General features: G+C 42.0%; 1 protein-coding gene across 1 annotated transcript in view; it reads left to right on the top strand.

Annotated features, from left to right (window-relative positions):
• Positions 1 to 14,667, top strand: part of TM9SF3 (transmembrane 9 superfamily member 3) — an 85,429-nt gene that overhangs the window by 44,832 nt on the left and 25,930 nt on the right. Inside the window, exons 8-9 of the mRNA XM_030568902.1 lie at positions 6,722 to 6,816; positions 9,835 to 9,965. Of these exons, the coding sequence (XP_030424762.1) occupies positions 6,722 to 6,816; positions 9,835 to 9,965 (226 nt within the window). The remainder of the gene's footprint in view (positions 1 to 6,721; positions 6,817 to 9,834; positions 9,966 to 14,667) is intronic.

Raw genomic sequence — 14,667 nt, 5'->3', positions numbered from 1 at the left:
ATCACTTGAAGCAGAATTTGGGCCTGTAGTTTTACATAGTCATCTTTACTTGAACCAGTTTAAAAGCAGGCTATCACAATTGGCATCTGTTAACCAATTTTAAAACAGAAATATGGAACTTATTTTTAAGACGCATATAGGCTCTCATGTAGGTTAACGTTCTGACTTTTTTCTATGCAGCAGGTATATTTGCTTAATTTCAGACCGTCACCAAATAATAGTGAGAGTTTCTAACAGAATGACTCTGACAATACAGTGGTCTGGCTGAAATTTTGCTATTGGTTACCGCCTCAGCGTGGTCAGCTTTAATTGAAGGAAATACTATTCTATTAATGAGCAGTGCTCGAGTCTGCTTTTGTTACAACCTGGTCGAGGAAATTGTTCTGGGGCTGCCTTTTGTGGCTTAGTGTCAGAGCCTGTTTTGCCCTTAAATGATCAAAGGATGGACCAAAACAAGTATGGTTCTGTATTTGTTATATTGATGAGAGGATGACTTGAAAAGCTACTGAACTCTTCTGCTTCAATGTGACACCTTCACTCTGGAGGTGAGCTCCCAGTGCAATGCTGTGGCCAAAAAGACTAATATAATATGATCCTTGGATGCATAAACAAAGTAATCTTGAGTTGGAGTGGGGAGGTTATATTACCTCTGTATATGGTACAGGTGTGACTGCTACTGTAATACTGCACGTCTAGTTGTGATTGCTTCAATTCAAGAAGAATGTTGGTAAATTGGAGAGGATTCAGAGAAGAGCCGCAGGCATTATTTAAGGACTGGAAAACATGCCTTACAGTGATAGACTCAAGGAGCACTGTCCATTTAGTTTAACAAAGAGAAGGTGAAGGTGTGACTTGATCAGTCTGTAGGTGCCTACATGGTCAGCGGAAATGTGACAGAAGCCTCTTCAATCTAGCAGACAAGGGTATAACAAGAGCCAATGGCTGGAAGTTAAAGCTAGACAAATTCAGATTGGATATAGGATGCAATTTTTTAACAGTGAGGGTAATCAACCATTAGAATGATTTTCCAAGGGTCATGGTGGATTTTCCATCCCTGGCAAATTTTAAATCAAATTTGGATGTTTTTCTGAAAGATGTGCTCTAGTTCAAACAGGAATAAATAGCAGGTCAAACTAGATGATCACAATGGTCCCTTTTGTCTTTATAATCTAAGAGCCCTGTTTAGTGCCTAATGGGTTTTTAATACAGCATTTGCAATTTCTGAATGTTTTTCCATAGTGTTCTCTAAGTTGAAAACGTCAATTTATTTTCCATTTATAAATTATTGGATTCTAATAGATGACAGGAAAATCACGTGTTTAGGACTTGTGAGAACCAATGAGCAAATGTACACTAGGTGACTCTTATTCTAGTTTTAAGGTTTTACTAACAGTAGTTCTTCAGGTAGTGTTCCAATAGGTGCTTCACATCAGGATGCACTCAGCCTGTGCACTCATAGACTTTAAGGTCAGAAGGGATCATTATGATCATCTAGTCTGACCTCCTGCACAATGCAGGCCACATAATCTCACCCATCCACTCCTGTAACAAACGCCTAACCTATGTCTGAGTTATTGAAGTCCTCAAATTGTGGTTTGAAGACCTCAAGCTGCAGAGAATCCTCTAGCAAATGACCCATGCCCCATGCTGCAGAGGAAGGTGAAAAACCTCCAGGGCCTCTGCCAGTCTGCCCTGGAGGAAAATTCCTTCCTGACCCCAAATATGGCGATCAGTTAAACCCTGAGCATGTGGGCAAGACTCACCAGCCAGCACCCAGGAAAGAATTCTGTGTAGTAACTCAGATCCCATCCCATCGCAGACCACTGGGCATATTCACCTGCTGATAATCAAAGATAAGTTGCCAAATTAATTGCCAAAATAAGGCTATCCCATCATACCACCCCCTCCATAAACTTATCAAGCTTAGTCTTAAAGCCAGAGATGTCTTTCCCCCCACTACTCCCCTTGGAAGGCTGTTCCAGAACTTCACTTCTCTAATGGTTAGAAACCTTCGTCTAATTTCAAGTCTAAACTTCCTAGTGTCCAGTTTATATCCATTTGTTCTTGTGTCCACATTGGTACTAAGCTTAAATAATTCTTCCTCTCTCCCTAATATTTATCCCTCTGATATATTTATAAAGAGCAATCATATCCCCCCACAGCCTTCTTTTGGTTAGGCTAAACAAGCCAAGCTCTTTGAGTCTCCTTTCATAAGATAGGTTTTCCATTCCTCGGATCATCCTAGTAGCCCTTCTTTGTACCCGTTCCAGTTTGAATTCATACTCTTTGTCGGAGATTTTTGTTAGCAGTATCGGCAGCTCTGTTCTTGCACCCTAGATATCCTTGTGCTCCAATACAAGGATATATAGAGTGGGGGTGGACCCACTGCCACTCCAGTCCCTTCTCAACCACCAGCGGATTGAGATGGAGTGTTGTGGTGTCCATTAGCTAGCCAAGCGGTTTGCTATCTCTGTTTCTTTTTTTTCTTTAGGTATCTTTACTTTTTTTTGTTATTTAGCCCAGTTTCTGCCAAGTGGGGATACTTTTTCCTCTTTTCTTCTTTGTGTGCCCGATCTGGGCTTTTTGTCCTTGGGCCTTGATGTGTGGCCTTGAGCATGAGTTATGCTCTGGATTCAAACCCTGCCAGACCTGCCATAGGTCTTTTCCCCACAGCAAGAGATATTCAAGCTGCTTCTGCTGTCTGTGAGAGACTCACCTCCCATCCAAATGTAAGATCTGCTAGTCACCTACTTTGGATCCTGTTGCTCAGAACCCTGGTAACAGTCTCTGCTGTGGCAGTTATCAAAGGTCCTGGGGGTCCTCTGCAACCACTAGACCCTTAAAGAAGAAAAGACCCAATTCTCCAGAACTAGATAAGGAAGGGGGCAGTCACTCTATTGGTCTGGGTCTCAGGAGATCTCACGTCCTGGTATGGGTGCCACTGAGGCTCTTATCCCCTCTGGTATCCAGACCATGGCACCAGAAGACTACACTGTATACCAAGAAGCAATCAGATAGACAATCCACAGCAGCACTGGCATCAGCACCAGAGTCCATGCCTTCAAAACACATGGACACAGAGCCATACCAAAACTTGTTTTCAGTACCATTTTCTGCATCCAGCCAAGAAGGAGGCACTGATAGCACGTCAGCACTGTCTCCAGTACATTCTGACATACTAACTCCTGAGGACCCCATCCGAAGTCCCTGGTACCATTCAGGCTCCTATTCCATGAGGACTTTTGAATTCTGGAAGAACCTGAATCACCATTGCTGAGAATTATAGAGATGCTTTGTTGGCACCAATTCACCTCCTGGAGCCTACTTGCCCTCTGATCCTACCATGTTCAACAGTGACTTGTCCTCTGCTACCCACACAGTCACCAGTTCCACATAAACTCTTTGAGTACCAAGACACATTTCCGTGAGTATCGACACATCCTCTGGCACTGTCTCACCAGCCAATTAAGCATTGAACTCTGGTATTCATGCAGTTACAGGACTCTTTCTTGCCCCATATCAGCTTGACCACTGGAACTGACATCACTTGCACCTCCAGTGGACATGGGTGATAATACCTTGTCCAGTATTCAGGTGCCTATATAAGGGTTTTCCACCTTCCCTCCAACCTCCCTCCCTCCCTCCCTTGAGGTACACCCTAAGGAGAAATATCTCATGAGGCGATAGACCCAGCAACCTTGGACTCCTGCCACTTTCCCTTATGCCCCACAACAATGTGCTTATGGAATACTCTGGGCCCCATATGACAGCCAGTTCTGCACGGTCCCATCTCGTAAAAGGGCATGTCAGGAGCAACAGCATCACCCTTGTGTCTTGCTCCACAGGATTACCTTGCAAAGGAGCAGGAGCCAGTGAGGAGGAAGAAACATAACCTTTGCATAAATCCTTCTGCTCACCAGGTGAAACTGTCATGCCTTCTCCTCCTGCTGGCATTTCCAGATCAACTGTGAGGGGATGCTTAACAACGAGGTGTTCAGAGAGAGATGTCTTTACTTGGGGTAATCCAGAGAGAGAGATCTGACAACAATTCTGCTTAGGGGGAAGGCTGCAGTTCTATGGATGATTCCTTGGCCTTACATATTGCTAAACACATATCTCCTGATTCCTTTAATGTTTAAGGTGCTAAACAAATTGAAAAAGGAGAAAATATTAGCCGTCCTCATAGCACAGTTGTAGCTGAGACGAGTGTTTGTTCCCAAGCGTGGTTGGCATGCCTCTTTAACTGCTTCACCATCTTCCCATGACAGTGAAATGTCTTCACCCAAGAGTTGAGATCCATCACTTTCCCCAGTCTCCCAATGGTTCAGCTCAAGATGTGGGTGCTAGATAGTTCTCTGGTATAGAAGAAGCTTGCCCTCCAGAGATACAAACAGTACTGTATAATAGCAGAAAACCATGACAAGGAAAACTTATCTACAGAGGTGGAAATGCATCTAGCCTGGAAGCAGCCTCTGATCTGTACCTCCTCTCAAGTCCTGTTTGTCATACATTCTTGGGTATCTGCTGACCTTAAAAAAATAGTCTTATTGCTGAGCTCCATTAAGGTTCACCTAGCTGCCACCACAGCTTTTCAGCCCCCATCAAGGGAGTTTTCAATCTTCACCCACCCGATCACTACGAGCTATATCAAAGGCCTGTTCAACCTCTTCCATCCTGTCAAGGAGGCAGCTCCACTGTGGGACCTCAATTTAGTCCTCAGTGTGCTGAGGAAACCCCCATTTGAACGTGTGGGGAACTGTTCCCTCCTTCATTTGTCCCTCAATACCACATTCTTACAGCCATCACCTTGGCCAGGGGAGTAGGAGAGCTTTGGGTCCTCACTGCTGACCCATCATATGTGGTGTTCTATCATGATCAGGTGATGCTACATCTACACCCTTGCTTCCTACCTAAAGTTTCTTCAGACTTCCACATTAATCAAGAGATTCACCTACTGGTGATTTATCGCAAGCCTTACACTTTCAGAGAAGAAATGAGCCTCCATTCTCTGGACATAAAAAGAGCTCTTGCCATTTACCTCAATAGGACTAGGCTCTTTGGGGCTCCCCATAGCTTTTCATCTCAATTGCAGAATGAAACAAAGGACATCAGATTTCCAACCCAAGATTGTCCCAGTGGTTTGTAGAATGCATCTTAACCTGTTATGAAGCCTCAGGGGTTCTCCCCTCTACAAGGGTGATTAACTATTTCACCAGGGCTCAATCTACCACTGTAGCCCTATTGAAAAACATACTTGTCTCAGACATCTGCTGGGCAGCCACCTGGTCTTTTTTGCATGCTTTTTCCCAGCACTGTGCACAATGGTCTGGTACTTGCTTCCAAAGCTGATGTGACTTTCACGAACACTGTTGTATGGTCCATACCAAATCTGCAGCCTCGGCACCCTCTTCTGTAGTTGAGGCTGCTGCTCGGGTATCTCCTGATTTGGAACACTCCTTGGAGAAGGAGAGGTTACTTATCTTGCACAGTAACTGAAGTTCTTCAAGATGTCCTCCCCTATGAGTGCTCTGCTACCTGGCCTCTTTCCCCTCTGCCTCGGAGTCCACTGAATTTCCGTGGCTGAGAAGGAACTGAAGTGGTGGTGGGTCCACCCTCCCCTATAGCCGTATACTAAAGCACGAGGCTTTCAAGAGTACAACTCTGGACCCTCAGACACTGCTGTTGAAATTCTCTGATCAAAAATGTGCACACATCAGGACATGGAGTACCCATAGGGATACATCTCGAACAAATCCAGTTACCGTACAAGATAAGTAACTCTCCTTCCCCTTTATCTGCAGATATGTCATACATTAATTCAAGTGTTCCCACTAAGCATTGACACTAGAAATGTTTTGACCAATATGCTGTATTATTACAATGGGTACACATGTTATATACACCTTTACCCTGCTATAATGCAACCCGATATAACACGGGTTAGCGTATAGCGTGGTAATAGTGGGACTCTGGCGGTGCTTTAAAGGGTTCGGGGCTCTGGCTGCTGCGGGGAGCCCCGGGCCCTTTAAATCCCGCTAGAGCCCTGCTGACGCTACCCCAGGGCTGCAGCAGCAAGGCTCACCGGCGATTTAAAGGGCCCAGGCTCCCTGCAGCAGCTGGAGCCCGGAGCTCTTTAAATCACCACCAGAGCCCTGCCACTGCTACCCCGGGGCTGTGGCATCGGGACTTGCCGGCGATTTAGAGGGTCTGGGGCTCCGGCTGCTGCGGGGAGCCCCAGGCCCTTTAAATCACTGCTGGAGGCCTGCCACTGCTACCCCAATATAATGGGGTTTCAGCTATAATGCAGTAGGGATTTTTGACTCCCCACAACCACATTATAGCAGGGTAGAAGTGTAGTTCGGTTCTTATAACATAGGGCTTATGAAAAATCAAAATACTTTGGTCAAAGGTGATAATTTCTGCCTTTATTTCTATTGAAATTAAGCATATCAGGGGGAAAAAAAAGCACTGTACTAATTTTAGTTGTTTTAGCCTGGTCAAATGAGGCTGGTGAGCAGCTTTGAATGGAAACAGTTATTCTCACTGCAAATAGTAAACTTTAGACCCATTTCATTGATCAACTTTTACTTTTGCACTAGCTGAAAATAGCAATTATATTTTTTTCTGATAGCTATGCCTGTTTTACTGTGAATATTTTGCTGTAATATAAATTGAGTTTTTTGTATTTCTATTGGCATTACAAAAAATCTTTTTATTTTAGGCGAGGATCAATGCTTAGTACAGCTATATTTGTTTATGCTGCAACATCGCCAGTGAATGGATATTTTGGAGGAAGCCTTTATGCTAGACAAGGAGGTAACTTGTTTTTAAATGTCAGCATTTTTTCATACTATTTTATATAGAAAGTTTATTCTGTTTCCTGGTATAAACAGCACAAACATACATGGTTTTTACAGGTGATGTTTAAGTAGTTAATGAAGTCACATGAAATCCATAGTTTTTAATCAATACAAGAGATTTTGAATCTAAATGATGCTTCATTTCCTGTTCATTCTTGGTTGCATATCCTATATTAAAGCTTGCTAAAACCTTGGTAGTATTTATTTAAATAAATAAGGAATATAAGGATGTTAACTGTGGTAGCCTGGTCAAATTCCAACTTGAGTAATTACACCTCTACCTCGATATAACGCTGTCCTCTGGACACACACAATCTTACTGCTTTATAGGTGAAACTGTATAATATCGAACTTGCTTTGATCTGCCAGAGTGCGCAGCCCTGCCCCCCAGAGCCGCTGCTTTACCGCGTTATATGCAAATTCATGTTATATCGGGTCGCATTATATTGGTAAGAGGTGTACATTCTGTCTGTTGAATACCCCCTATGGTACCAAATGGATAGGCTAGCCTCCTGTTCCCATGTGCTGTTAAACAACTTGTGTGTTCTACCCGAGTTGGCCTTTAGTTAGGGTGACCAGATGTCCAGTTTTTAAAAGGACAGTCCCGTTTTTTTCACAATTGCTACCTGGTCATCCTACGTTTAGTGGCTGAAGTGATCCCTGTTATCACTTTACCTTCTCCATAGGGATCTTGAGGCTCAGTGTTTACAAAGAGTGAATGGAAGGGGCTATAGAAGTGCACAGTGTTATTTATTGCATTGTGCCGTTCTTTATGGTATGAAGAATAATCTTCCTGGAATCTTAGCAAAACATTCATTCTGTTTATTCAGCTTGTGATCAGTTTCTACTTCATCAAATGCAAAAGTGAATATCGGTAGACAGCAGAAGCCCAACAGTACTAGTTAGGTAAAGTTGGGCAGGCTGTCAGCAACCTTCTCCTTGTAGCCCTACCAGTGCTTCTGAGTTCTGACCTGCAGTGCCTCTGCCATTCCTCCAGCCTTCTGCATCTCCTGTGCTGCAATAAGAGGAATAGTTAATATTTATTTTATTCTACTAAACATTAAGAAAATTGGTTTTGGTGAATTTTAAAAACAGAAGCTTGTATAATTTTAGCGAGAGATGCTGAACAATGCTTTGTTTTCTACAGCATCAGTCTCCCTGCTATCTGAGAGCTTGGAAAGGTCATAAATGTCTAAGGCCTTGTCTATGTGCAGTTTTTCTACAAATTTAATGACATCTGTAGAAAACCAGATCAGTTTTACCAGCATTGGGGTGTTAAGCCTGTATCTCCAACACAAGCTATGTTACTCTAAAGGCCTATACTAGAAGGTTGCATTAATTTTATATCTGCTTTCTACAGATCTGTCTGAATTGGTTACAAAAACTGTAGGCAAGCCCTAAAATGCTTTTGATGCTCCTGCACAATGAAAGTTTGTAGTCCATATGCAATTCTCGAAACCATATGTTGGTTTCTTTGCTGCATTCTATTCAGTAAACTGCTCAGATGCATCCAGACACTGAGTGTTAAAGTTAGCACAAATTCACAGATTAATAGCAGATGCAGGACATTCAGCCAAGACTGGAGTAGGGCCGTCACAGAGAGGTCTTGCACAAGACCACAAAACAAGGTCTGCAAGGTTCCTTGAATACCCAGTGTGACAGACCCAGACCAGTGGGGTACAGGAATCTGGTAGAGGGCAAATATACTGGTTACTGGATGAGTAGTTTTCTGTTCCATGAGTGACCAGAGCAGGGGCTGCACTAGAGTAATCAGGAACCTGCTAGAACCTGTTAAGGTAGACAGGCTGATTAGATCACCTGCAGCCAATCAAGGCAGGCTAATCAGGGCACCTGGGTTTAAAAAGAAGCTCTCTCCAGTCAGACGAGGAGGAGCCAGAGGAGAGGAAGTGTGTGTGAGGAACCCGGTGTAGAGGGCAGGCCCTGGTTCCCCCCAAACCTCCCAACTCCTGATCAGACACAGGAGGAGTTGATCCAGACTGTGGGGAAAATCACTGAGGTGAGCAAATCTGCCAATAAGCACAGGACCCACCAAGGTAGAGGAGGAACTTTGTCACACCAGGCATAGCAGCAAATCTCTTAACATCTGTCGGGATTGTGGAAGACCTTTACCTGTTGACTTGTCTTACTCTTCTGTTGGAGATGCCTATTATAGTGAATTAAATTTTGTTACTGAGTTTATTAAACATGGTATCATTTAACAGCAGTAGTGTTAGGTGCTTTACTGAGATACAAAGACAATCGGTAACATTTTCAAGAGCCCTACCACTTGAGCACTTCTGAAGATGGGGCTTTTAAATCATTGAAGCACTTTTGAAAATGTTACCCAGTATTCCTGTCTTTAGATATACAGGCAGGAGGAGGACAGGATAATGGAGGGAAAGGAATAATGCTGAACAATGTGATTAAATAGTGAAGCTAAGCACGTGTCTTAACTACATTATTATAGTGTGGTGTTTTATGTTCCCCAAGTCTTTGTTTAAACGTTGCTCTGTTATTGCTGTTATAGCCATAAATCTGCACTGCCATTCCTGTTGCATTTAACCAGTCACTTAGACATTTTACAACAGAATTGGTGCCTATTGATGCAAGGAAATAATTTCATGTGTAAACACCCATCAGTAGTGTTTCTAAACATTGTTTTTTTTAACATATAAGCTTTGTTTTACACATTCTTATTAGTGTTTCCCATTGTAGACTGTCGTTACCCTCGCACGTCCATATTTCCATAAAGAATGGTTATTGTTTGTGAAATCAAAAGGCTTAATTAAACGTGAAGTACAGTTTAAAAGTTTACCTTTGCTCCTGTGTATGTTAGCTAGTACTCATTTAATTTGTTTTGGGGAAAAAAGGCTAACTACTTACATTCCGGCAAACTTGTGGCAAAATGTGAACTTTAATCAAAGTGCAGCATGTTTTATCAATTACAAATATGTTTAATGTTTTCTTCCTACAGGAAGGCGATGGATAAAACAAATGTTCATTGGAGCTTTCCTTATTCCAGCAATGGTGTGTGGCACTGCCTTCTTCATTAACTTCATTGCCATCTATTATCATGCTTCACGGGCTATTCCCTTTGGAACAATGGTGAGTAGTTAATAGAACTTGAAACATCATAGCAGACCTAGGAAAATTTGGCTTCTAAACTGGGAGAGCTTGTATTCTTTGTGTCCCATCACCTCAAAGTGGAAAAATTAAGTCCAGGTACTGATATTCCAAAGATCAGTGTCTCAAATTCTATAAATAATATAAAATCTATGTTTATGTTGCAGTAGTGTAGAAAACTGCTGTTCTTGCAATAACACAACTCGAAATATAACATAATAGTTACAATTCAGACTAAAGAAATCCGTTCACTGTACTTGCTAGCTGTTAAAAGGAATTTTCTGTTTGTAGTTGAAAATTTTAATCCCAGTAGGATCACATTTTTAATTGCATGGAGCCAGATACATACTCAAGTCCCATTCACTTTTATTGGGAAGAAACATGGGATTCTTACTTTCTGGGTCTGGGAAAACAAGGACGTCCTGAGAATGGGGATGTGAATGCCACTCCATGCTTTCTGGAGTGTGCCTGTTGGTGTCCTTGGGGGAGGATGGCAATTCTTTTGTCTTAGCTTTAGAATGTGCATTGTGAAAGCAGCAGGTCGAGTGATGGTGATGGACAGGATGTACGTCATGGCTGATGGTAGTTGGGCGGGTGGGTGGGTGGATAGGACGGAACCAGTTCCCCATTCATAGCACTCCTCTCAAAACCATCCTGCTGTCAAGTCAACTAAAACAGTGTTGAACTTCACTTTGATAATACTTACAACTTAGGACTTTTTGTCCAAGAATCTTAGTGTTTCTCAAATACTGATTAAATCTAAAAACACTACTGGGAGATAGGCTATATTATTATCCCCATTTAAAAAATGCTGTGCAACTTGTATACTTTTCTTCCCTACACCCCCTTAATGTCCAAAGTTGAATTTACCTGGATTCAGGGCCCTCAGTCATTGCCTCTTATGTCTCTGGCATCTATGGTCTTGTTCCTTTTTTATCCCCCTGCAGCTTCTGTTGCATATTTTCCAAATCCTTGCTCATTCACTCACTTCATTGTTTCTATACACACACACTCTCTCTCTCAAAAATGATTAGTGTTTCACTTCACAGGAAAAGTGAAGTGATTTGGTATAACTGCTTCACATGTGAGGAAGCCAGCTGAATGTCATAAACCAGGCTTAATTATGAATTTACTTACTCTTCGAAATGATGTCAAACAGAACATTGCTTTTGGTATGGTGCTTGTCTTAATTACCTTAACAGATTCACAGCTGCTAAGTTAACAGAAACCCCATCCCTCCAAATGTGTGGCATTTATTACCTTGTAAACAAGCCCTAGTTATAGCTGAATCCTTGGAATAATAGTGGGAGATGGTGACCTGTTTAATCCTAAAGACTGATGCAGGCTTCTTATAAGCCAAGGTACAACACAAAGCCAATCCAGTTGAAAGCTACTTATAAGCCATAATGGTTAAGTAAAAGAATCTATACAATAAGATTAGAGTTCCTGTAGAACACTTAGAACACTCTCTCTCTTTCCTTAAAAAGAAAGAAAAAAATAAGTTTTTGCACTTACAGCCAGCTTTGAAATAACCCTTTGTGTTAGTGTAAGAAAAAAGATTTGGTCGTGGATAGGATTCCTGTTCCAACTGCCAAGGCATAATTATAAATTTGTAAAAAGAAAATTTTGGGGAATGTGCAGTATGAAAAATGCCTTCTAATGTTTTAACATGTGATGCAGCAGCAGTTTAGATTCAAACCAGTGGTGGGCAACCTGTGGCCCGTGGGCCGTCAGGTTAATCCACTGGTGGGCTGCAAGACAGTTTGTTTACATTGACTGTCTGCAGGTAGTGGCCGCGGTTCACCATTCCCGGCAGGTCGGAGCAGCGGGAAGCTGCGTGGGCTGCAGGGATGTACTTTGATGTTTGAAAATGCAATTTAATGTGAAGATGAAGAATGGAGGATGCAAAAATTGAAGAATGCAGTTTAAAAGAAGTTGTTCTATTTCCTAGTCAACAGGTCTTCAGGAATTTTCCATTGAGAGGCCACTTAATGTATTTCCTATCTTAAAATATTGGCAATAGGGAGAATCCAAAAATTTAGAATAAGAACCTTAATGTCACCTTTAACATGAAGAAGTGTGCTAATCATAGGACTTAAAATAATCAATGTAATATAAAGCTAAAGGTGCTTGAGTCATTTATCCATTGATTCACTTTCAATCTGAATGTCTTTTTAAGGAGCAAGATTTAGAATTTTAATTTTTGCTATGTCAGTGTTAATCAGTCTATGCTAAAATGGAATATCGTGTTGGTTTTTCTGTGCTGAGACAAGTCATATCCAACACTGTCAGAAAGGTTTACAGCATTGATCTTTGACATGTGCAAAGAGGCTGTGTTTTACTGCTGAGCAAGCATTCACAATATCACATTTCTCATTCGTATTCTGATTTGGAGTTTAGGAATGCTGATGGAAGGGAATTCCACCTGCATTGAAATTGTAGTCTAGTGCTGTTCCACTCATTTTCATTTTAAGATCTGGGAAATGTTTGTGCAAAAGCAATTGAGAATGGCATCTTCAAGGGTCACGTAATGGGTGTGTAGGGTTCCTTATGCACAGAGTGATTTTAATAATCTCTAGGGATTATGAATTTATGTTTGAGTCATAATTACTGTGTGGTGATAAATCTCCCTTCACTTTGCAGACTTTTAGTAGGAGCAAGTTATGGATTAGAAACGTCACCAGAACAATCAATGGTCTAATGAATTTTAATCAGCTAATGGAGTTGATTTGTAGAGGTAAAGAGAAAAGAGCTTAGCTTCCTCACAGTAAATACTTGTGCTTTTGTGAGCCTCTCTCTCCTTGTGCAGATGTGGTTTCTCTCGCCTCTCCAAAGTGGGCAAGCCTCCAAAAGTCTCTAATGGCAAGCTTGCTCCTCCTTCATGAAATGAATATCCCTTTTCCCAAACTACAGTAGAGGTGAGAGTTGACACTCCTACTCGATAGTGGTCTTAAATAGTCCCCATACCTCAAATTGCTTGCTAGGTCTACTCTTCCTTGTTATGTTTTGCAAATGTGGAGAAAACATAAATTGGATGGTCATGGAAGAACACTGAGTGAAACAGGTTCAGTAAGAAATTGTAAAACTCTTGCATCCAAATCTTGCAACAAAAGGCTCAATATGTCCCTCCTTTTTTGGTGATCTGCCCCAACCCCTGTATCTACCAGGTAGCATAGTCCCAGAAACAAGAGATAAAGCTTAGTTACTAGCTGTCTACATTAGTACCCTGCTGTTGCATCTGGATTTTAGGGAGCCCCTCACCTAGCTCTCCTGTTTTGAGATTGGCTGAACCTTCATAGCCACTGAAGGGTCCTTGCCTAGAGCTCACTGTAACACTGGGCCACTTTGAATCTCTCAAAGCTTCCTCTGCTACCTTGCGCATCAGCCCTATCTGGAATCTCACAGGAAGTGGAAAGTTAATAAGATCTTCCCCTATAATCCTAAACTAACTTCCCTGGCTGTAGGCCTGGGATTCTATTCTTGACTATCATGGATGTACACATGCTCCTTAATCAACAGTAGGGAAAGCCTTGTGTAAGGAGAGGATAAAGGTCTAGGCTCTCTTCCTGGAAAATGTTTTTCCATTGCCTTTCCCATCAAAATGTAATAATGAAGCTGACCAATTTTATTCTGTCTTCTCAAAGCTTTTAGAAAAGGGTTTAAAGAATCGTTCTGGAACACTTCTATTAAACCTATGGTATGTAAGGAGAAGGATAAAGGTCTGATTCCTGCTAGCCACTAAACATGTTTGAAAACTGACTGCCCAGTGTCTAATTCAGAGGTGGGCAAACTTTTTGGCCCTAGGGCCACATCTGAGTGGGGAAACTGTATGCAGGGTCATGAATGTAGGGCTGGAGCAGGGAGTGTGGGAAGCAATGCGGTGTGCAGGAAGGGGCTCAGGGCAGGGAATTGGGGTACAGGAGGGATCTGGCAGGTGGCTCAAGGCAGAAGATAAGGGGCTCAGGGCAGGGGTACGTAGTTTGCCCTCGTCTGGTCTGTTTGTAGCAGTAACAATGGGGGATGTTACTGTGACTCTGCCTTTTCAGAGCCTAAGCTTTTATTTTTCAATCTTCTTAATTTTTTTATAGTACTTCAAGAGGATCTGGGATCCTCTTGGTGCTGTAAGATACTTTGACTTATCTTGTAACCTTCCTGTGCACTCATGCGTCAAACAGTCACATCATATACATGTCTGTTTTATTTTCATGGGAAGACATTGGGTCTGGTCTGGTCCTTTTCTCTATCTGCGTTCTTACATTTCTGGTAGAATTATCTTGTGTTAATACATTTATTTCCTATTGATTAGTTTAATTAATCTGTCCTATTATTTATGAATAACTCGGATTTTGGTCAGGAAATACCTCTTGAAATATAAAGTTGAGCTGCTTCTGTTGTGGGAAATTGCATAGTTGTCACTGCCATTGTTTTTTCTCTTGCCTCTTATAGATGGGATAGGGTTGGTGAACAGATTTACTAACAGAGTTCTTGTGCAAGAGATTCTTAACAAGGGCTGACATAGGACAGACCACAGATGGTCAGAGCAAAATATTTTGATGTGGAGAATTGTATTTTTCAGGAGTACCATGAACTTTCCCTTATAATAAGGGACTGGGATGAGGACAGGCTGGAGGGGGCTACAGGCAGAAAGGTCTGTTACCACTAGAGTACACGCCCCAGGCATCTG

This window comes from Gopherus evgoodei, chromosome 7 (genome assembly GCF_007399415.2).
Source record: "Gopherus evgoodei ecotype Sinaloan lineage chromosome 7, rGopEvg1_v1.p, whole genome shotgun sequence".
NCBI lineage: Eukaryota > Metazoa > Chordata > Testudines > Testudinidae > Gopherus > Gopherus evgoodei.
This window is presented reverse-complemented; position numbering and strand designations above follow the sequence as displayed.